Genomic DNA, 25198 nt, shown 5'->3' with positions numbered 1-25198 from the left:
TAACACGATTGTACCTGAAAGTATGAGTTCCATTAAACCAATCCAGTCATGTGAGGTCAGTGATTATTGGAATGAATGATGGAAGGAAGGAAGCATCTTTTAGGTATTGGATGTGGGGTCAGCCCTTTTAGAGTTAATTGAGTGCAATTAGCTGAGAAGAAAGGAATGTCTGAAATATTGGCATGTCTTGTCCCCATCCTACAAGAGGATGCTTTTCAACTTTTGCAGAAAAGCAATATTTTCCCAAGAATTACCGAGTCTTTACATTTCAAACTCTGTTAGAAATTATTCCTGAGTTACACCAATGTCATTTTATTAATGTACATATGTTTTAGCAGCTGTCAGTGCTGTAACCTTTATCCAGTTTCAAACATATTTACAATTTACATACAATATATACACAAAACATGTACACCAAAACAGCACCATACTGGAGTGAGGAGCACATTGGAGAAAGCTCTTAAAAACCTCTTAATGTAATCTAAACAATAATGTAATGTAACTTAATGTAACCTACACAATCCCCAAAAGTAATTATTCATCATTCAAGGACCATAAACAAAAACTAGTAATGCTGCATACTCCAAGAAAATTTTAAAATCTCAACTTTCTGGAAATTTACAACAAAAATTATTTTTTAAATGCTGAGGTGTAGTCACTTTTGAGGACACAAGCGCAAGTACATTTTGGCTGAAAATGTAATTTTATGACATTTACTATTCAACAAAACCGTATGAATAAAGCTTGAAATGACATATGCTTTATACAGTAGAATCAAATTATAAAACCAATAACTAAGATTTTACCTTCCTCATAACTGTAAAATACATATTTGTATGTTTAGTGTGAGAAACGGCATATTTTCTAAAGGTCTCTCTGCCCCCACAGCTGTGATCACACAGAGCTCTAGCTTGACTTCCTGAACTCATTAGGAAAGCACCTTTCATCTCATATTAATCTTGTCCATCTATGACAGTGTACTGGTTTAAAATCTATGAATTATTTTAGATGAATGGCTATAAATCGATCTCTGAATGTGCAATAGTGATGAAACCACTGTCTCCTGCTGCGCTACGATGTAAGGATGGCAGGTATGTGCTTTGTCAGTGGCTGTGATGTAGGGTTCAGGCAGGAGTTAGACACTCAGAAGAGCAAATGAAATGGTAGGAGGGACATCCCAGCTTTTAGTGGTTTCAGATTTGACATCCTATGTTGCACAGGCTACTGTGTCCCTGGGAACAAGGGCCATCGCTCAACAATGCAAGTYATTTCGATCTACGGTGTCAACAGATCAATTTACAAGCGAAAATGTCCCAGAACCACGCAGGTCACCTAAATAGGGGATTTTACATCTAAGAGGGTATGTACCCATTGTAGGCTACTACCCAAAGAAAATAATGTTTTTAGATATCTAGATACTGCTTAGGATTTGTCAAGGTTGTTCAATATTACAGTACTTGTGACATTCAAGAGTAAAAAAACATTTGAGTTTTGAATTTTGATTTGTCTGATAAATAGAATTCTTGGCTTTGGTCTGATCAAAAAGATTCATACAAGAGTACAGACATTAAACTGATTGTTGGTCACATTGCACACAGCATAAGATCAGGACACAGCCTCAACTGACACTAGTTTTAAATAGTTAGTGAAGATTCTGTGCTTTGGGCCAAGATGGCCTCTAAGATGTACATACAGTTGAAGGCATCAAACATTAAGTTAGGCGTGAGATATGTTGTTAGTCTCCCCATTAGCCTTTGGACTCACCAAGAAAGACTGCTTTTTAAGGAAAGTCTTAGTATCATGGGGGAGAATCAACTTTGACCAAATAGAATTTAGTTCAAACTTGTACAGAAAATCTCATTGCGACAACAAGGTTTACAAAGTACAACTCTACAAGCCGCGCTGTTAAGCCAGCAATTATAAGGTGGAATTCAGCTAGCCTAGCTATAGTAAGTCTGAAATCCAGACACATTATTGGCAATGTTAATGAGTTCATTAAGGTTAGAGTTTTTTTTTTTACAAGGTTCCTTTTTTCTTTTCCCCATGAGACACAAATATAATTCCAGTGGATACGATTGTAACAGTTATGTGCTCTCCACATCCCTAAAGAGGAGTACTATCCTCTTGAAATTATTTTTTATTGTTGTAAATAACCATATATATCCAGTGCAGTTACTGATATGCCCCCAAAAAATTAATGCTTCCCTCTATGAGGACCATCTTGCTGATTGGAAAGTCTTGTTTTAGTGCAGAGAAAGCTTTCCCACCCTTTGACCTAATATCCTTGGTTCACGTAGACAAACATCTCAAAGAAATCTTGAATTTGATTGGGATTGTTAATCATGCATTTACCCAACTAATGTTTCTCATGTAAACAAACAAAAACAGATAAACCAGTACCACAAATCACATACATAGTACAGTACAGTAGGTACTCTACAGAGAGCGATGACTCAGAATGTCCACTAGGGGTCTCTGTAACCTGTGGAATCCTGTGGAGACTAGGGCCATTGTGTTCATGTAGCAGTAGTGTGGTCTGTGGTTTCTCCTCCGTTAGTCCAGCTAAACCCAACACTCACAAACTCTGTCCAGCCTCCCCAGTGGCCTCATCACTCCAGCCTGCCAATGCAAACACGCGGGACAGCGGTGGCCTTTTGGTTGGTCGCCCTTCTCTCCCGGGGCTCCTATACAACGCTCCCAAGCTCTGTGGACTCTGTCTCGGAATCCTGATCGTTCTCCCTGTTTCAGAATGGGAACACAGCCAAGCGTTAGAAACAAAGGACTTAGCTTGTTCAAGAGGGTCCTTATTCATCGCAGAGTGGCTAAGGATTAAAGTGTGTCCTTTGCATTTAGCTGAAGTATACAGAAAGATGCCAGAACGGAACTAAGTTTAGTGTCCCCCTGTGAAGAGATTGGTCACTGGATCTCTTAGCTCCCCAGTGCACTCGGTTACTTAATTTAGGAGGAAATAGCTTGGGTCCTGCATGAACCCTGMTCTATTACAATGAGTGTCTGGCTTAGATAGCCTCAATCAGCCCTAATCGTGTGTGTGTATGTGTTTGGTCTAACTCACCGCATCTCCTGCAGTAGTTTCTGGTTGCCTTGCCTCCTCTCCTCGTCGATTGGGTAGGTCTTGAATATAAACAGCCCCAGGAATATCAGAACAACAGGAGCAGGAGAGACCAGCACCTTCAGGGTTAAATTCACTGCGTCGGGTTGCGAGCAGCCTCTGGTCACATAGCCGGCAAAGCTGCAAAAACATTTCCAGGGAGAGAAGAAAATAAAAATGACATAAAAAAGGTGCAGTTTGGTTTGATTATGAATGTGGATTGTGTTATTGTTCACCACATGACTGCGCTGGTGAATCGAGAAAATTAAGCTAGGTAATCTTTAAAAACGCAGTTWTCATACAGTAGAATTTAGGCCCTTTCATAAAAAATACACACAAAAGTATGTGCACACCCCTTCAAATMATTGGATTKGYCTATTTCAGCCACACCCTTCGCTGACTGGTGTATAAAATCGAGGACACAGCCATACAAACCCCATAGACAAACATTGGCAGTAGAATYGCCTTACTGAAGAGCTCAGTGACTTTCAACATGGCAAGGTCATGCCACCTTTCCAACAAGACAGTTTGTCKAATTTRTGCCCTGCTAGAGCTGCCCCGATCAACTGTAAGTGCTGTTATTGTYAAGTGGAAACATCTAGGATCAACAACGGCTCAGGCGCGAAGTGGTAGGCCACACAAGCTCACAGACCGCCGAGTGCTGAAGCGCGTAAAAATCGCCTGTCCTCAGTTGCAACACTCACWACWGAGTTCCAAACAGCCTCTGGAAGCAACGTCAGCACAAGAACTGTTCGTCGGGAGCTTCATGAAATGGGTTTCCATGTCCGAACAGCCGCACACAAYCCTAAGATCARCATGCACAATGCCAAGCGTTGTCTGGAGTGGTGTAAAGCTCGCCGCCATTAGACTCTTGAGCAGTGGAAACAGGTTCTCTGGAGTGATGAATCACACTTCAAATCAATCAAATCAAATTTCATTTGTCACATACACGTGTTTAGCAGATGTTATTGCGGATGTAGCTCCAACAGTGCAGTAATACCTAACAATACACACAATCTAAAGTAAAGGAATGGAATTAAGAATACATAAATGTTTGGACGTGCAATGTCAGAGCGGCATAGACTAAGATACAGTAGGATAGAATACAGTATATACATATGAGATGAGTAATATAAAAATATGTAAACATTATTAAAGTGACTAGTGTTCCAATTATTAAAGTGGCCAGTGATTTCAAGTCTATGTATATGGGGCAGCAGTCTCTAATGTGCTAGTGATGGCGATTTAACAATCCGATGGCTTGAGATAGAAGCTGTTTTTCTAGTCTCTCTGTCCCAGCTTTGATGCACCTGTACTGACCTCGCCTTCTGCGGGGTGAACAGGCAGTAGCTCAGGTGGTTGTTGTCCTTGATTATATTTTTGGCCTTTGTGACATCMGMTGCTGTAGGTGCCCTGGAGGGCAGGTAGTTTGCCCCCYGTGATGCGTTGGGCAGACTGCACCACCCTCTGGGCCGGCAGCCTTGCGAGGGTTAACATGCTTAAATGTCTTATTCATGCTGGCCACGGAGAAGGAGAGCCCACAGTCCTTGGTAGCGGGCCACGTCAGTGGCACTGTGTTATCCTCAAAGCGGGTGAAGGTGTTTAGCTTGTCCGGAAGCACGTCAGTGTCCGTGYCTGGTTTTCCCTTTGTAGTCCGTGATTGTCTGCAGACCCTGCCACATACGTCTCGTGTCTGAGTCGTTGAATTGCATCTCCATTTTGTCTCTATACTGACCTTTTGCCTGTTTGATTGCCTTACASAGGAATAACTACACTGTTTGTATTCAGCCATATTCCCAGTCACCTTGCCGCTTTCAGTTTTGCGCGAATGCTGCCATCTATCCACAGTTTCTGGTTAGGGTAGGTTWTAATAGTCACAGTGGATACAACATCTTCTATACACTTCCTGATAAACTCAGTCACTGTATCAGTGTATTCCTCTGTTGTTCTCGGAGGCTACCCAGAACATATCCCATTCCCCTTTTCAAAACAATCTTGAAGTGTGGATTCCGATTGGTCAGACCAGCGTTGAATAGTCCTTAGCACAGGAGGAGCAAAATGAGGTTGTGATCAGATTTCCCGAAGGGAATGCAGGGGAGGGCCTTGTAGGCATCCCAAAAGTTGGAGTAGCAGTGGTCAAGTGTTTTAGCAGCGCGAGTACTACAGTCAATSTGTTGATAGAACTTCGGTAATGTTTTTCTCAAATTTGCTTTGTTAAAATCTCCAGGTATAATAAATGCGGCCTCAGGATATGCATTTTCCAGTTTGCATAAAACCCAGTAAAGTTCCTTGAGGGCCGTTGTGGTATTGGCTTGAGGGGGAATATACACGGCTGTGACTATAACCGAAGATAATTCTCTTGGGAGATAATACGGTCGGCATTTGATTGTGAGGTATTCTACGTCGGGTGAACAAATGGACTTGAGTTCCTGTATGTTGTTACAATTACACCGTGAGTAGTTAATCATGAAACATACACCCCCGCCCTAATTCTTCCCAGAGAGATATTTATTCTTGTCTGKGTGATGAAATGAGAACCCAGCTGGCTGACCGGACTCAGACAGTATATCCCGAGAGTGCCATGTTTCCGTATAACAGAGTATGTTACAATCCCTGATGTCTCTATGGAAGGAAATCCTTGCCCTGAGCTCGTTAACTTTATTATCCAGAGACTGAACATTAGCGAGTAATATACTCTGAAGCGGTGGGTGGTGTGCGTGCCTCCTGAGTCGTACGATAAGTCCACTCCGAGTAACTCTTTCGCGCCAGCTTTGTTTTGGAACCGATATCGGAAAAGGATCCGATTTCAGAAAACTTGTATTCCTAGTTGTAATGCTGGTGAGTTACTGCTGCTCTAATATCCAAAAGTTCTTCCCGGCTGTAATAACACAACATTTCCTGGGCTAATAATGTAAGAAATAACACATAAAAAAACWAAATACTGCAAAGTTTCCTAAGAGCTAGAAGCACAGCAGCCCAATCCGTTGGCGCCATCTTCACCATTTGMCAGTCCGCGGCCGAATCTGGGTTTGGCAGATGCCAGGAGAATGCTCCCTGCCCGAATGCTGTACTAACTGTAAAGTTTGGTGGAGGAGGAATAATGGTCTGGTGCTGGTTCGGGGCTAGGCCCCTTAGTTCCAGTGAAGGGAAATCTTAACGCTACCGCATACAATGACATTCTAGACAATTCTGTGCTTCCAACTTTGTGGCAACAGTTTGGGGAAGGCTCTTTCATGTTTCAGCATGACAATGCCCCCGTGTGCAAAGCGAGGTCCATACAGAAATGGTTTGTCGAGATCGGTGTGGAAAAACTTGACTTGCCTGCACAGAGCCCTGACCCATCAAATACTTTTGAGATMAATTGGAACGCCGACTGCAAGCCAGGCCTAATCGCCCAACATCAGTGCCTGACCTCACTTATGCTCGTGGCTGAATGGAAGCAAGTCCCCTCAGCAATGTTCCAACATCTAGTGGAAAGCCTTCCCAGAAGAGTGGAGGCTGTTGTGGCAGCAAAGGGGGGGGACCAACTCCATATTAGAGAGAGGGGCAGCTGAACACCGTATGCTGTAAAACACCCAGTTTGTTATTTTTGATTATAACAAAACCGCTATTAATTAAATAAGAATACCAAACTTGTTTTTGCGTGGATTKCGCAACATGTTTAGCTTTTAACAGCTAGGAAACACCGCTAACCAAACAAGTGCTAGGTGGCTGTACTACAGACACCTGTCGTGGTAAAGACGCATTGTTAAAAATTTTGGAAAAACAACTGGTTGCAGTAAAGAGCCAATCTGGATACTAAGGAGATCCTGAGGGAAATCGATGAGTACCAACAGCTTAACGCTATGGAGGAACAACATACTCCATCATGGAAAGAGCCGACTACCTCAAAAGAACTCGAACCAGACACGGACGATTTACTGTTGAAGTAGAGGCTAGTGCTCTGGCTGGAATCCATGCAACACTGGAAAAGTTGTGTGAGGAGGTAGCAGGGCTGAGGGGGAGTTTYYAGTTTAACCAGAATGAAATTATCATGCTCCAAGGAGAGAACAAGGCACTCACAGCCAAGGTAAAAATCCACGATTTCAACATGGATTGTCTACTCAGGGAAAACAGAGTGAAAAAAGTCYTKGCATGCATGAAAATCTAATATTTTCTGGGATTCCTGAGGACGCATCCAATAATCCAGAGGGCGTGATCAGAGAATTCATGCAATCCGCCTTGAAACTTCCTCTAGAGACTGTAAACAAGGTGGCTTTCCACTGTGTAAACAGACTTGGAGCGACAAGACCAAGGGTCCCTGACCGATCATCACAAAATGTGAACACTACCAACAAAAGGAACTGATCAAAAGCAGGTGAAGGGAGCTCAAAGGGACCAAATTCGGTCTCAATGACCAATTTCCCCGGGAGATAAACAAACGTCGCAAGAGACTGTATCCTGTACAGAGGCAACAGAAGGAGAGGGGTACGGGTGCCTTTCTCATTGTGGACAAACTATTTATAGAYGGACAGCTATTCTGAGACAGCTCCATAACACCATAGCTGTACTAAATTCTACAGGGATTTCAGGTTACGAAAAAAAGAAAGTATGGGAACTGTAAAAATATCTAAACACAATGAAGTGGATATTAACACACACGTACTCAATTACATGTTCACTTACACACTTGATCCCGCTTTCTTCTCTCCCTCTCTATTGTCAAGAACTGTTCTATAATGTAATATGTTTCTTGTTTGTCTCATATATATATATACACACACACACATATACAGTATATCACAAAAGTGAGTACACCCCTCACATTTTTGTAAATATTTGAGTATATCTTTTCATGTGACAACACTGAAGAAATGACACTTTGCTACAATGTAAAGTAGTGAGTGTACAGCTTGTATAACAAAGTGTCATTTCTTCAGTGTTGTCACATGAAAAGATATACTCAAATATTTACAAAAATGTGAGGGGTGTACTCACATTTGTGATATACTGTATTTACAACAAGCAAGGGGAAGATATCAGAATGGGTAATAATAACATATTGTACGGGATACATTTGTACTGTAGTGAAGCCGTCTCTATAGTAATGCAAGGTCTCTCTCATGATCATGTGAAATGTCAATTGCTATGGAAATGCTGTGAGGTGTTTTTCAATTATGTTAAAAGGTAATTATGATTCAACTATGATGGTGATACAATATGGATTACAATTATCATCATGAATATAAGGCTATACGCACTACATGTTACACACAGACATTCAACCATGCAAATTGGCGGGGTTATTTATTTGGACATCACACATTATAGTCTTATACAGACATCGTACACACTCTCACTAAATCACATCCAATATCATACACATCAACTTACTCAGATTTACTACACACATATCTTGGCTCAATGTTCTAACATCTGTGGCATTGGCTCACAGGCAAGGGAATAAAACATATTGCGATCCTATTTTTTGAATTCTAAATATCAGACATTTMAAAGCTCTAATTTGWKCGTCATAATACCTCTGATGGCAGTAACTTTACAAGCACRGATTATGATCAATTTAGACTGAGAATAGTTTCTAGTTATGGTAAGTGCTCAAATAAGTATAGCCAATTTATAAGTGTAACAGTTTAGCAGATTATAAAAAAAGATCAGTCTTTACGTGGCTAAAAGAAAAGGAATAACATATACTGTTTACAGGAAACTCATTCTACATCCTTAGATGAAGCGTGGAAAAAGAAATGGGGTGGTGAAATAATTTTCTGTCATAGTCAAAGGAACTCAAAAGTTGTGATGATATTAATTAACAAAAAGTAACAAAAGTTACTGAAGACGGAGTCATCTATGATTCTCCAAATTATATTTTAAAAGAGGAAGCTAAATATTTTAAGCAGATGTTCTCTTTTCCGTCTCATCCTCTCCCACTGAATGAAGATTACTGTAAGGAATTCTTTCCAAATAATACAAAAAATGGAAAATTAGCAAATGTACAGAAAAATCAGTGCGAAGGTCAAATTACCGAGGCAGAACTTTGAGGCTATTAAATCCGTTCAGTCTGAAAAAAAATCTGGGCTTGATGGCATACCGGTAGAGGTATGTCAAGTATTTTTTTGATACACTAAAAGCTCCATTGTTAGATTGTTTTAACTACTCCTATAGAAATGGTAGTCTGTCAGGTACTCAGCAGGAAGGTCGGATTTCTCTATTATTAAAACAAGACCCAGATGGCAAATATACACACCCAGTCTATAAAAACTGGAGGKCTCTTACACTTCAATGTTATGATGCAAACATTTGCAAAATGTATAGCACGCAGAATTAAAAATGTTTTACCAGGTATTGACAGTTTTTTTTTTACATGGACGAAACATTGGAGATAATATACGACAACTACTAGAAATAATAGAACATCATGAAACATCTAAGCCAGGCCTGGTATTTATAGTGGATTTTGAAAAGGCATTTGATAAAGACTGGATTTTATTTATAAATGCCTGGATTTTTTCAATTTTGGTGAATCTCTTATAAAATGGGTAAACGTAATGTATAGCAACCCCAGGTGTAAAATAGTAAATAACTGCTACTTCTGTCACGGCCATCGTAAGAAGCGGACCAAAGCGGAGCGTGGTAAGCGTACATAATCCTTTTATTKGAAAAATGACGCCAACAAAACAACAAACAATACAAAACAACCGTGACGCTTAAGGGCTATGTGCCACAAACAAAGTTAACTTCCCACAAAGAAAGGAGGGAAAAGGGCTACCTAAGTATGGTTCCCAATCAGAGACAACGATAGACAGCMGTCCCTGATTGAGAACCATACCCGGCCAAAACATAGTAATACAAAATCAACATATAGAATGCCCACCSCAAATCACACCCTGACCAAACCAAATAGAGACATAAAAAGGCTCTCTAAGGTCAGGGCGTGACAACTTCTCAGAGAGTTTTGAATTGTCAAGAGGAGTTAAACAACGGTGTCCGCTGTCACCATATCTATTCGTTATGGCCATCGAAATGCTAGCTATTAAAATCAGATCCAATAACAACATTAGAGGATTAGAAATCCAAGACTTAAAAACAAAGGTGTTCATGTATGGCAATGACAAAAATGTTATATTAAGTCTGCAAGCTAGATCCCTGTAATGTCTCATTGAAGACCTAGATAACCTTTCTGGACGTAAACTTAATTATGATAAGTGTACATTATTACATATTGGATCTTTTAAAAATACAACTTTTTTATTACCCTGCAGTTTACCTAAAAAATGGGCTGACAGTGAAGTAGACATACTTGGTATTCATATCACAGAAGATATAAGCTCTCCACAATGAATTTCAATAGAAAACTTATAGAATAGGAAAAAAAGTAAATACCTGTCTTTTTATGGAAAAATTGCCCTGATTAACTCCTTAGTCATATCTCAGTTTCTTATGGCGCTGCCTACTCCTGATGATTAGTTATTCAAATCATATGAGCAAAAAATATTTAGCTTTATCTGGGACGCTAAACCAGACAAAATACAGTGGGGCAAAAAAGTATTTAGTCAGCCACCAATTGTGCAAGTTCTCCCACTTAAAAAGATGAGAGAGGCCTGTAATTTTCATCATAGGTACACTTCAACTATGACAGACAAAATGAGAAGAAAAAATCCAGAAAATCACATTGTAGGATTTTTAATGAATTTATTTGCAAATTATGGTGGAAAATAAGTATTTGGTCACCTACAAACAAGCAAGATTTCTGGCTCTCACAGACCTGTAACTTCTTCTTTAAGAGGCTCCTCTGTCCTCCTCTTACTCGTTTGTATTAATGGCACCTGTTTGAACTTGTTATCAGTATAAAGACACCTGTCCACAACCTCAAACAGTCACACTCCAAACTCCACTATGGCCAGACCAAAGAGCTGTCAAAGGACACCAGAAACAAAATTGTAGACCTGCACCAGGCTGGGAGACTGAATCTCCAAAAGGTAAGCAGCTTGGTTTGAAGAAATCAACTGTGGGAGCAATTATTAGGAAATGGAAGACATACAAGACCACTGATAATCTCCCTCGATCTGGGTCTCCACGCAAGATCTCACCCGTGGGGTCAAAATGATCACGAGCAAAATCCAGAACACACCGGGGGGACCTAGTGAATGACCTGCAGAGAGCTGGGACCAAAGTAACAAAGCCTACCATCAGTAACAACACTACACCGCCAGGGACTCAAATCCTGCAGTGCCAGACGTGTCCCCCTGCTTAAGCCAGTACATGTCCAGGCCCGTCTGAAGTTTGCTAGAGAGCATTTGGATGATCCAGAAGAAGATTGGGAGAATGTCATATGGTCAGATGAAACCAAAATAGAACTTTTTGGTAAAAACTCAACACGTCGTGTTTGGAGGACAAAGAATGCTGAGTTGCATTCAAAGAACACCATACCTACTGTGAAGCATGGGGGTGGAAACATCATGCTTTGGGGCTGTTTTTCTGCAAAGGGACCAGGACGACTGATCCGTGTAAAGGAAAGAATGAATGGGGGCCATGTATCGTGAGATTTCGAGTGAAAACCTCCTTCCATCAGCAAGGGCATTGAAGATGAAACGTGGCTGGGTCTTTCAGCATGACAATGTTCCCAAACACACACGCCCGGGCAACGAAGGAGTGGCTTCGTAAGAAGCATTTCAAGGTCCTGGAGTGGCTTAGCCAGTCTCCAGATCTCAACCCCATAGAAAATCTTTGGAGGGAGTTGAAAGTCCGTGTTGCCCAGCAACAGCCCCAAAACATCACTGCTCTAGAGGAGATCTGCATGGAGGAATGGGCCAAAATACCAGCAACAGTGTGTGAAAACCTTGTGAATACTTACAGAAAACGTTTGACCTCTGTCATTGCCAACAAAGGGTATATAACAAAGTATTGAGATAAACTTTTGTTATTGACCAAATATTTATTTTCCACCATAATTTGCAAATAAATTCATTAAAAATCCTACAATGTGATTTTCTGGATTTTTTTTTTCTCATTTTGTCTGTCATAGTTGAAGTGTACCTATGATGAAAATTACAGGCCTCTCTCATCTTTTTAAGTGGGAGAACTTGCACAATTGGTGGCTGACTAAATACTTTTTTGCCCCACTGTAAAGCGTGCCTATCTATATAATGAATTGGGTGGATTGAGATTATTAAATATAAAAGCACTAAACCGCTCTAAAAGTTTCACTTATTCAAAAGTTACTTGAAACCTAAATGGTTCTCAAGTAGACTACTAAGAAAAGCTCATCCATTGTTTAAAAATGGCCTCTTTGCCTTTGTGCAGATTGCCATGTCTCATTTTCGATTAATTGAAAATTATACTTTTTTTCAAAGTGTTTCTCTTTTTCATACAAGCATTGCACAGCTGGCTACAATTTCAATTTCATCCCCCTGAAAAGATAGAACTAATATTATGGCTGAACTCAAATGTGCTGGTTGATAAAATAGCTGTATTTATGGGAAAGATTTTTGAAAAGGGTATTTTGTTCTGAAATTAAATTGTAAATTGGAATGGTAGAGTTGTGTATTTCATGGAGTTATCAGTATTGTATGGGAAGGTCTGCTCAATCCAAGAGTACAACCAATTGATTACAGCATTACCCCAAAAATGAAGTGAGCAGGTGGCAGCAGGAGGAGGTAGGGAACTGGTCTGTCTGCCCAATGTAACGGATCAAAACTTGCAGAGGAATAAAAATAGCATAAATAGGAAAGTATACCTTTTCAGCTAAAATTATTATATAGAATTCTTGCCACCGACATGTTGAATATTTGGGGCATAAAATCATCGAAACAGATTTTGTTGTGAGGATACAAAATCAATAGACCATTTATTTTGGTATTGCACTCAGGTAGCCTGTTTCTGGTCTCAGGTTCAGGAATGGCTGAAAATGCATAACATTGATCTAAAATTGTCCCTAGAAATAGTACTGTTAGGAGATCTGGAGAGACTACAGGTAAGTCAATTATTAATATTCTAATACTCTTTGTAAAAGGATTTATCTTCAACTCGCAATCTGTGGATTCTATTTGATTAGATAGATTCAAATTGTACGTTAAACATCACTGCATAGTTGAAAGATACAGTTGCAGTCGGAAGTTTACATACACTTAGGTTGGAGTCATTAAAACTCATTTTTCAACCACTCCACACATTTCTTGTAAACAAACTATAGTTTTGGCAAGTCGGTTAGAACATCTACTTTGTGCATGACACAAGTAATTTTTCCAACAATTGTTTGCAGACAGATTATTTCACTGTATCACAATTCCAGTGGGTCAGAAGTTTACATACACTAAGCTGACTGTGCCTTTAAACAGTTTGGAAAATTCCAGAAAATTATATCATAGCTTTAGAAGCCTCTAATAGGCTAATTGACATCAMTTGAGTKAATTGGAGATGTTCCTGTGGATGTATTTCAAGGCCTACCTTCAAACTCAGTGCCTCTTTTCTTGACATCATGGGAAAATCAATAGAAGTCATCCAAGACCTCAGAAAAGGGACCTCCACAAGTCTGGTTCATCCTTGGGAGCAATTTCCACATGCCTGAAGGTACAACGTTCATCTGTACAAACAATAGTACGCAAATATAAACACCATGGGACCACGCAGCCGTCATACCGCTCAGGAAGGAGACGCGTTCGGTCTCCTAGAGATTAACGTCATTTGGTGCGAAAAGTGCAAATCAATCCCAGAACATCAGCAAAGGACCTTGTGAAGATGCTGGAGGAAACAGGCACAAAAGTATCTATATCCACAGAAAAATGAGTCCTATATCGACATAACCTGAAAGGCCGTTCAGCAAGGAAGACTACAGTTTGCAACTGCACATGGGGACAAAACTCAAACTTTTTGGAGAAATGTCCTCTGGTCTGATGAAACAAAAATAGAACTGTTTGGCCATAATGACCAGTGTTATGTTTGGAGGAAAAAGGGGGAGGCTTGCAAGTTGAAGAACACCATCCCAACTGTGAAGCAACATCATGTTGTGGGGGTGCTTTGCTGCAGGAGGGACTGGTGCACTTCACAAAATAGATGGTATCATGAGGCAGGAAAATTATGTGGATATATTGAAGCAACATTTCAAGACATCAGTCGGGAAGTTAGAGCTTGGTCGCAAATGGGTCTTACAAATGGACAATGACCTCAAGCATACTTCCAAAGTTGTGGCAAAATGGCTTAAGGACAACAAAGTCAAGGTATTGGAGTGGCCATCACAAAGCCCTGACCTCAAGCCTATAGAACATTTGTGGGCAGGACTGAAAAAGTGTGTGCGAGCAAGGAGGCCTACAAACCTGACTCAGTTACACCAGCTCTGTCAGGAGGAATGGGCCAAKATTCACCCAACTTATTGTTGGAAGCTTGTGGAAGGCTACCTAAAACGTTTGACACAAGTTAAACAATTTAAAGGCAATGCTACCAAATACTAATTGAGTGTATGTCAACTTCTGACCCACTGGGAATGTGATGAAAGAAATAAAAGCTGAAATAACTAATTCTCTACTATTATTCTGACATTTCACKTTCTTAAAACAAAGTGGGAATCCTAACTGACCTAAGACAGGGKATTTTTACTAGGATTAAACGTCAGGAATTGTGAAAAACTGAGTTTAAATGTATTTGGCTGAGGTGTATMTAGTATATTTTTTTAAATGCCCATAATTTTGGAATGAGATGTTCGAGGAGAAGGTGTCCACATACTTTTGGTGATGTAGTGTGTTTCAATAAACTTTTAGGAACTGCAACATACAGTTCGATTTCAAACTAAGCTCATTAAATTGTCAACATGCTAAGTTTTTACAACATCAGTTTATCATGTACAATACCTGCAAGAGAGAAAAACAAACTCACTCGAGACTGAGGGTGGAGATGCCGAGGGAGATTCCTGAGGCAAACTTGGTGAAGAAGACATAGAAGGAGTAGAAAATGGCCTCATGGCCACTAGAGTCTGGATTCTTCACTTTGAAATCATCCACCACATCTGGAAGCATTGACCTGAGAAACAGGGAAAGATGTGAATGGATACCAAAAGGCAAGCCGCACCACAGACTGGATATAAGTAAAGAGACACTGGAGATAGATAATCTATAGGTGGGTGTGRTGAGGTACATTCAGTAGTCTGCTTACCAAGGTAGGAGGAAAGCTGCAGCCACACTGACTCCTGCAGCCACAGAGACCACATAGGCCACAATGAGACTGCTTTCTATGCAGARGATCAGGATCATGAATGGCACTGCCCACTGCAGAGAGAGACGCATAGGATAGACATGAAATGAGGCATGAGAGAGAGTTCCATAACACAACACCTTTGAGATGAAACTCCACACCAACACACACTGCTCACCGTGATGCCAATGTAGACGGCAGTCTTCTTCCCGAATCGGATCAGGAACCACTGCCAGAATGGAATGGACAAAGTCCCAGAGAGCTAGAAATAAAACACCAAAGAAGASCATTAAGATATCTAACTTTTAAACAATTTCCATAAAAATGAATAGAAATACTTGTGGGATACAATGTGGGAACAGAATAGGTCAGACTGACCGATGGGCTAAAAGGTCATGGGAGAAGGACAATGTGCCCTTTATTTAACCCTGCTGGGGGTACATGACCCTTGAACTCTTATAGAGGTGTGGTCAACCGGTGTGTCAAATGATCACACAAGGATTAGCGAGTGGCTGAGCAACTAGCACTATGGGAAATATCAAACAATTCATCAGTGCTGACCAAAACCAGCAGCATCTAAGGACCTAGCCTTGCATGTATGGCAGTTTGAGGGTTTGGCTAAAACACAAACAGATCTGGTGACATCTCCTGCTCCAGTAGCCAGGCCAGGGCAGGGCAGCTCTAGATCCTACTCAGTCAGATAGAGGCGACGGTGCAGAATAGAAAAGKGAGGGTTCCCATGGTGGTGCTGACAGATCGCCTGGGCAACAAAGGCCCCTCTGTGCTCCTTTCTCTCGCRGATGGAGTGTGTGAGAGGGGGACAGGTTCCCAGGGGCCACAACAACAACACCTCTAACCCCAAAAATGTGCCCTTTCATCCCCATGGCAACACGTCTCCTTGCGTGAAGAAAAAACAAAAACGGTTCCGAAAACACCATGGACACATAGACATTACTCTACACCACAAGGTGACCTTTCAGTCTTAATGTACAGAATGTGTGTTATGCCTTTAGTGGGCGGGGGGGGGTGATTTTCTCAGAGAATAATAGACTACACTCACCATAATGACCAGCAGAATGTTCTGGAAGTCATTTCTAAAGCCCAGGGTGTAGGTGATGAACAGGGCAAAGTTCCCCTCCAGGAGCTGCCAGGAAGAGAGCAATACAATACACCTCAAACACTGAATGAACAGGAAGTAGGTCTAATATACATACAGAAAACTAAACACCAAGGTTACACACCCTATAGCTAGTCATAAAGAATTGTTTGTTTGGTTGTTTATGTGTGTGTTTAACTGTAGCCCATCTATGAGTGTGACTCACCATGAAAGCCAGTGAGGTGAAGAGGAATCCCATGACCAGTTTGACATACGGCCCATATCCCATCACCATCCTCACGCCCTCAAAGAACGACATGGGTTCGGTCTTCAGACGCCCACACTCTAGGACCAAAACAAAGATGGCGATTAAATCTAACTGATTAGGTGCACTGTGCCAAACATCAGCTGAAGACTTATCTGATATTCTTTCTTATCCCTCATCCATGGCATTTAGAGACTGCCAAAATATGACCCTCTCCTAGTTACTTATAACAAAATAATTCTTGGAACATTTGCGGGTTGAGAGAAAGTGGAAAYGTTTGCCTGTGGATAACAAACAGAAATCTTTCAAACAATGTTTGAAGTATGTCATTGTAAAGATATTCTGATAAGAGAAAAAATGTAAAATAAAATCAGTTAATCAATTCCCACCTTCCTGCTCTCTGACTCCCAGGAACAGGACTYCAGCACAGAGAACGTACATGGTACAGATGACTGCTGAAGCGATGAGGTAGGCTTGTTTCTGTTAGGGGGACAGGAGGAGCAGGGGTAGGGGCACATTCCACTTCTAACGTTACTATAACAGTGTTATYCCATGTTATACAACATGACATCCCTAGGGTTCCCCACTCACCGTTTCATCCAGGGAGATGTGGGTGATGTTGAAGTCTGACCCCAGCAGTGTGGAGTTACCGTTGTCAAGGACATCCAGGTCACCTGGGAGACAGGGGGCGATCGCCCCGCCCACAATCTGCCCCTGGATTGCTGTGCCAACCACTGTTCCCAGCACCTCCACTGTCATACCTGAACAAGAGAGTGGGATGGGGAGAGTGAGAAAGAGCAGAATGAAGACCTCACATTACGCTACATAACCGTAAAGATGTCCAGGTTGACATACGGTAGGCAGTGGCAGAGTCCCTCTCTTTCTGGTCCATGCTGATGAACATGGTGAGCGCTGAGTACGGCACATGGAAACACTGCACACAGGAAAAAAACATCAGCATTGCTGGCACAATAACCATGAAACCACATTACAGTAACAATCAATAGGGATTGAGTAACAATGTATTGTAACATGTGTCCCTTCTTATCAATAAAACAAGAGACTGTGTAGAGGCGAGACTGACCGTCTGCAGAGACTGGAAGAGGCAGTAGAAGACCAGGTACCACAGGACCTTCCCCTGCTCCACCGGAGGGACATACCAGATCAGGAAGTAGGTGAGCACTGCAAACGGAGTGGAGATGAGGATCCTGAGGGAAAAACAGGAGAGTATCAATACAATGTAATGATCGATGAGCATTTAAAATGTGTGGGTGTTTGAGTAGGTCTATTTCATCTCTGTGACTGGAAAATTATAGTGAAATATTATACAAACACAATTTACTACAGTATTGAAGAAGTAAATATTTCTTCTCACAATGATGATTTCCATGAGTCCCTGCCAGATGACGTAAATTAGTGACACTTGGTAGCGATGGCAGTAGTGGTAGCCGAGTTTGGGTCACTAACTTACATCATCTGCACAGGGTTGAGATTCTCTCTCCCTCTCTCCATTGAAAGCAGGTATTTGTGAATAATCCCTTAATCATCCGTTGTTTGGGGCTGTGTGTGGAGAATGGGCTCAGAGTGGCCGTTCACTGTGCCAGCTGGGAGACTGTGGTGGGCTGTACTTATGGTGGCGCCATACTGACCCTGCCTCACCCCACTCTACAGCCACAATCACACAATATACCTGACCAGCAGACCAATCCATTCCAGCTAGAGTAGCAGAACAACCATAGAGAACTATGAATCCACTACTGGGTTTCCAGAAGACAAGTCAACAAAAAAATAGACGTTGGGGGCATTGATGGAATAGTATTTTGGAGACAAGTATCTACTGACTAAGACATTTCTATGCCAGCAGGGCAGTGGGTGTTCGTCTCAGCCCCTCACTGGTCTCAGCAAAATACACAGTTGAGAACAGCAGTCACTGTAACATTACATGCTCATCTGCCAAGTGTTTTAATTACTACAACATTAATACTGAACAACAATCTCTTTCTAATAAGTCGTGTTTCTTTCCATCAGTCCTTGGTGTTTGAGCCTACAGTCCCCAGGGGGACTATCATCTCATTGAACTGAAAATGCGTGTTTGTTTATGTTACACGACACATGTCGACCCCACTCACGCATGGCCAGTCAATGGGAGTGGCAATCCTCTGTAGCCAACATTCACTGAACTGGGGAAGCCCCATATAAGCACCCTCTGTCTGCTTCCTTCGCYTACATGGGCTGACTGAATGGGGTTAATAAGAGTCAATAGGCTGATCTGACTGGAAATAGAGGTCAGATATCTCCTAGATTGTCTGTGTTTTGTACACTGTCACTATGGTTGAATACACAAAGCTCACAGCAAGAGCACGACAGCAGCCCCACACCAATGACCTTGAGGTGACGCCCTAGCTACACAACGACGTAGGCGGGACAAGAGGAAAAGGCTCAAGGTTTTATTTTGCAAACAGACTTGATCACCACCTGTCTGTGAGAAACATTACTGTGCTTCTTCAAGTTAGGTCAACATTGACTTATCAAGCTCCTAATACTTCAGGGAGAGAGAGACTATTAAAGTACTTATCAGAGTCCATTAAGAGAACACTGTGTTTTCTCTATTACAACAATGATCCTTTTTATGTTATTTTTGTGACATCCAATCTGATAAATGAATTACTCAGCTATCCGTCTGTCTGGCAGGCAGGCAGCTACATGGAAGTAAAAGGAAGGCTGTCTATTTTCACTGTGTATGACATCAATATTCACATTCTAGAGAGAATTCCACAGGCTGTTTATGACTCGGGAATACAATTCTGGGAAAAACATATTCCACTAATAGCGCTAATTAAAAAGGCAGGGGCATTCAGAAGGGAAAATAGCTTTAGTCAAGGTTTAGTTAAGTGATGTATCTCCTTGTCTGTGTTCAGGCTCTGATAAGAATTCGCTGGGGGATTTGTGATGGTTTACACAGACCAGAAACCTCCTAACAATGACCTCATTGACATTCAGCCAATAATCTCCCCTCTACTTGACCTGCGGTAACCTCTCTCTGAATCAGCCAGCCCGCTCCCCAACTGCCATCTCACACACACATACACCCCCATTGGCCTAAATCGAGTGGTGTGTTGAGGGCTGGACCAATAGGAGAGGGTGAAGCCGGTTTTCTCCCTCTACACTTGCAGCTCAGGCACACCAGGCAGCCTATTGTACGTCACATGCCCAGGGTCTTAAGATATCAAGTAAATCCAGTTGTTACCACCATGAATAAACCTCCTTTATCGATGCCATTCCTAGCAAGTCACAGTATTATGCCAAATATGAATTGCAACCACAAAAGGTCAATATCTCCTTGTATCAAAGTATGTGAAATTAACAGGTGGGCCTTCTTAAAAGTTAATTTGTGGAATTGCTTTCCATCTTAATGCGTTTGAGCCAATCAGTTGTGTTGTGACAAGGTAGGGGTGGTATACAGAAGACAGCCCTATTTGGTAAAAGACCAAGTCCATATTATGGCAAGAACAGCTCAAATAAGCAAAGGGAAACGACAGCCCATCATTACTTTAAGAGATYAAGGTCAGTCAATGTGGAATATTTCAAGAACTTTGAAAGTTTCTTCAAGTGCAGTCGCTAAAACCATCCAGCGCTATGATGAAACAGGTTCTCATGAGGACCGCCACAGGAAAGACCCAGAATGACCTCTGCTGCAGACGATAAGTTCATTAGAGTTACCAGCCTCAGAAATTGCAGCCCAAATAAATGCTTCAGAGTTCAAGTAACAGACACATCTKAAAATCAACTGTTCAGAGGAGACTGCGTGAATCAGGTCTTCATGGTCAAATTGCTGCAAAAAAACTACTACTAAAGGACACCAATAAGAAGAAGAGACTTGCTTGGGCCAAGAAACACGAGCAATGGACATTAGACCGGTGGAAATCTGTCCCTTGGTCTGATGAGTCCAAATTTGAGATTTTTAGTTCTAACCGCCGTGTCMTTGTGACAAGCAGAGTKGGTGAACGGWTGARCTCTGCATYTGTGGTTCCCACCATGAAGCATGGAGGAGGAGGTGTGATGGTGTGGGGGTGCTTTGCTGGTGACACTGTCGGTGATATATTTAGAATTCAAGGCACACTTAACCAGCATGGCTACCACAGCATTCTGCAGCGATACGCAATTCCCATCTGGTTTGCGCTTAGTGGGACGATCATTTGTTTTACAAAAGGACAATGACCRAACACCTCCAGGCTGTGTAAGGGCTATTTGACCAAGAAGGYGAGTGATGGAGTGCTGCATTAGATGACCTGMCCTCCACAATCACCCAACCTCAACCCAATTGAGATGGTTTGGGATGAGTTGGACCGCAGAGTGAAAGAAAAGCAGCCAACAAGTGCTCAGCATCTGTGGGAACTCCTTCAAGACGGTTGAAGAATCTAAAAGATCAAATATATTTTGATTTGTTGAACACCCTTTTGGTTACTACATGATTCCATATGTGCTATTTCATAGTTTTGATGTCTCACTATTATTCTACAATGTAGAAAATAGTAAAAATAAAGAAAAACCCTTGAATGAGTAGGTGTGTCCAAACTTTTGACTGGTACTGTATGTCACCCACCACTAGGCTTAGTCTCGCTTAAGGCATCTGGGGCACAAGCAAAGAATTATAAATCAATTTCTATGGGCACAGGCTTCAAAGTACTCAGAGCCTTTGGTGGAAACTTCCAGTGCCAGCACAGAACAACAAAGTGAAAAGCACCTGGGCATTCCAGAAATAAATGAGGTCCTCTGGAGCTAAATAAGACAGCCTTGTTCCAGTCTGTCCTGGTTTGCACCCAGATGAGAAGGTAAAAGCTACAACAACCTAAGACAGACAATGGCCAACAGCAGATAAAGATAGAGTAATAAAGTTGTTAGCGACTGATGTAAAATAGAGAGCAAATTAGGCATATCACTGCGATTCAGTGACAGCCTGATCTCTCTATTCAAACTGTTCCACCTCAGCGTCGTTGTCACGATTACCGCCCATATTTCAATTACTGTTTTCCCTCTATTCGTGACGAGAGGTTTTGCTTTTGTTCTATTTTCCTCTCCTCTTTCATTCCTGCCTACTGTAATATGTTCGCTGGGTGACCGAGGCAGAGGCACCTACCAGGGCATCATCCGGCCACACCTGGTCCATCTGCTCCGACTAACCAGGAAGCCCACCGTTGGGTCCGTCACTGCATCCCAGGCCCGGCCCACAAACAAGATGATAGAGGCATATAATGGGTCCAGCTATGGAGAGACAAAGATAAAGGGAGATAAATAAGGTGTGTGGGGGGGGGTAGAATATAAATAATTTGAGTCATTGTCTGTCAGACCACTACAATCACAGACATCAGCCATCACCTCTCCTCACAGAACAAAGAGTGGCTATTGAAACAGAAATAAAACAGAGGCATAACTCTGTTGGATTGCATCTTAGCAACAAGATGACTAAGACAATATTTGAAAAGTTGCCAAGGTCATGTTAAGAAATGATACATGGCCAGGCCACATTGGCAACATTACCATCTGAACAATGTGGTGTTTAAGTCCATTCCAATGAGCTCATTAGCTCACTGGTTGAATGAGTTGTATTCAGTGAGAGCACTACAGTGAGCACAGTGTACAGTCTATCACTTGCTAATTGAGTGACAAAGCAAAGCAGTGGGAGTCAGAATTAATTTGCTTCACTAGATGAGTCATGCCAAAGTCTGTTAAAATCATACCAGATCTTTGGCATTGCCCTTAAAGTCATCTTCCAGTGACTTCTGAACTTTRCCTGTTGAGAAGCTTTTCAAGTATAAATACAGTAAAGTACACACACTAAAGGGTAAAACAAAGTATGTTTTGAGCATGTTTAGACAACTGCAAATTTCAAGYAGTATGGCATTCAAGGAGTTGGTCGGATGGTGACTTTGTGATGTCATTGGTTCCATCTGAATCCCATCTCACTCACCTGGGCCACATCCAGCAGGTAGATCTGGAGAAAGAAGCCCAGCGCGCTGCCTGTGATCTGGTAGGGAGCCCCTCCGATGGCATAGCACAACTTACTGCACATTGACAGACGGCCATTGTTGTCCCTCCGCTGGAAAATAGGGAGAGAAGACGCACATAGCATGACAATAGTACACAATGTTTTGTTATAGACTAAACACAGATTTAAAAAGAAAATCTGAATATTGTGAAAGCATTGGATTTTTATGGGTTGCTAATGATGCACAGTTTAGCTGTTGTGATACAGGATCTTTGTAGGTCTATATCCAACTCGGCCTTTGTATTAAAAACTGACAAAATGTTGGAGGCATCACTTGGGTATATGAGCATCACTTCTTTGATCATGTAGAATTTCTCTGTGCAGGATCTAACTGTACAGGAAGTGGATTTGATCATTTGAACTGGGTCTTGATTGCTCAGTCGAGGTAAATACACATCTGGCCAATCTCACCCACTTGGCCCTTTGAGTGTCCGGTTTATTTCAGAGACTTCTGGCCCAACAGCGGCTAGTAAAACAACATGTCTCATTGTGAGCCCAAGATTGGCCAACACTCCTCACCCCACCACTGAATGTCAGATTAGTACCAAATCCCTCTGACTATGCAGTCTGGGCCACAAGGAGTTTAGAAAGTGGTGTGAGACTGGGAGGTCACTGCACAACTCTGCTTGGTGCCGGAGGCAGCGATTGGCTCTGGCTATGGGATGATCAGGCATTCCGAGATTCCATCAGTGGCCTGAGCTGAGGCCACCAACAGTCAGCAGACAGTCAGGAGTGCACCCCCCCCCCCCCCCATCCTTCCCATCACAAACACATCCTGTTGGTCAATGAGTAAATACACCCAGTCCAACAGCCAATCAATGTAAAGAGCATCTAGCCAGTCTGACACCATGCGTTCTGTCAGTATTGAGAGCAGACACCTGCTTTTACATGCTTCTCTGACCTCTTCATGGTACTTTCCCTGGTGAAATATACCCCCATAGAACAGGAATTATGTCCCATATTGCCTTCAGGAATGTGGCCTAAAGACATCATGTGTAGGACAAATTGTATGGAAAATACCATATAACACTGACACCTCTAAAATGGTGTTGAGGTAACACACATGGCACCTCCCTGAAATGCAGAATGAAGGGTGAATAGCCTTTGAGCTCCTCAGGCAGACCTGGGACTGACCAGGAGGTTAAACCTGAAGAAGCAAGTCCTGCACTATGGCCAAAAAGAAACACTGGGAATAAACCTGGTATAAGGAAATCCAGACATTTTGTTTGTATGACAGCACATCAGTTAGCCCCATAGAGACATACAGTACACAGAGACATCCAGTATATTACTGACGTCATGTCAGTGAACATCAGTAAAACAGACTTATTTGGTTCTTATTATATGCATTGTGTCTCTGTTTTTTAGTTTAGGTCATTTAGCAGACGCTTTACCCATAGAGATTTACAGTAGTGAGTGCTTACATTCTCGTACAGGTCCCCGTGGGAACCGAATCCACAACCCTGGCGTTGCAAGCGCTATGCTCTACCAACTGAGCCACATGGAGGGATWTGACAGTTTGTCTACATCAGCCGACATTGGAAACATTATTCTTCAGACAAAATCCTATTCCTAGCTAAAATACMGGTTTAATGAAGGCATGTCCCTTTAAAACCGGTAAKGTTTTTTTCTCTGAACAGCTGCACCAAGACAGCTGGTCTACCATGGTGAAAATCAAGCCCCATCGATGAAGCTCGAGAATATTTGGTGTGATGAAAATATTTGGTGTGATGATGTCCAATCATATAATATATGGTTTAGCCACAGTTAGACCATTATAAGCCACTCATTGTTAATGTCTATCCCATGAAGGCTATTTGGGGCTTGAAACGGGACTGAAATATAAGTAATTGCAATAGCCTATAATGGCATCGTATGCCTTTCTGCCAATTAGGACAGCGGTCTGATTGGGAAAACCGTTAGTTTCGCTGTTAATAGCGTAGCTATATCAAACCCGCCTCAATTGTATACCGTTTCATTGTTAAAATATTTTAGTGAATTTGTGTGCGTTGAAAACTCCATTATAATAACGCCTACGGCTACAATAGACTACCCATATCCCTCAATGTGARGCAAATTAATAGATTGCTGGTCAAATAATAATTTGCTGATATCTATAGTCTAAATAAAGACAATTTATTATGCTACAAATAAATAGCCCTAAAATGATCGTACTTACCTTGGCAATTTTGATTCCATCTTGACTTATTGGTTTTGTTGGTAATAGACTTGCCGCGGCATATTGCTCCGCACCCTCTCCTTTTGCCATATCGTTTAAAATCGATACAATTTTAAAAGCCTTTGATGTTTCTATTCTCCTCACTGAACCTTGAAACCGCGCGAGTACCTTAAGTAGCCGTTTGAGCTCTGAGTTCCACACTCAATTTGGTACGCTGGTGTCCTTGGTTTGACGTTGGATACATTCATTTTCAATGATTGCACGCGTGAAATGTGCGGAGGATTGTGGGAACATGGGCGGCAAGACCGCTGCTAGCAGAGCGAGTT

At 41.8% G+C, this 25198-nt stretch overlaps 1 protein-coding gene across 1 annotated transcript; it reads right to left on the bottom strand.

The window, feature by feature from the left end:
* Window positions 1–296: 296 nt before the first annotated feature.
* On the bottom strand, window positions 297–25198 carry LOC112070700 (sodium-dependent lysophosphatidylcholine symporter 1-B). The gene is made up of 14 exons (XM_024138137.2): window positions 24873–25198; window positions 22616–22744; window positions 21785–21909; window positions 17732–17855; window positions 17503–17581; window positions 17239–17408; window positions 17037–17127; window positions 16609–16727; window positions 16347–16430; window positions 15465–15548; window positions 15248–15360; window positions 14972–15115; window positions 3074–3250; window positions 297–2739 (listed from the first exon to the last, which is right to left on the bottom strand). The coding sequence occupies exons 1-14, from the start codon at window positions 24960–24962 to the stop codon at window positions 2685–2687; spliced, it is 1584 nt and encodes a 527-aa protein (XP_023993905.1). The 5' UTR covers window positions 24963–25198; the 3' UTR covers window positions 297–2684.

This window comes from Salvelinus sp. IW2-2015, unplaced genomic scaffold (genome assembly GCF_002910315.2).
Source record: "Salvelinus sp. IW2-2015 unplaced genomic scaffold, ASM291031v2 Un_scaffold1396, whole genome shotgun sequence".
In the NCBI taxonomy this organism is placed as follows: Eukaryota; Metazoa; Chordata; class Actinopteri; order Salmoniformes; family Salmonidae; genus Salvelinus; species Salvelinus sp. IW2-2015.
The sequence above is the reverse complement of the archived record's forward strand: the minus strand, read 5'-3'. Positions and strand labels throughout refer to the sequence as shown.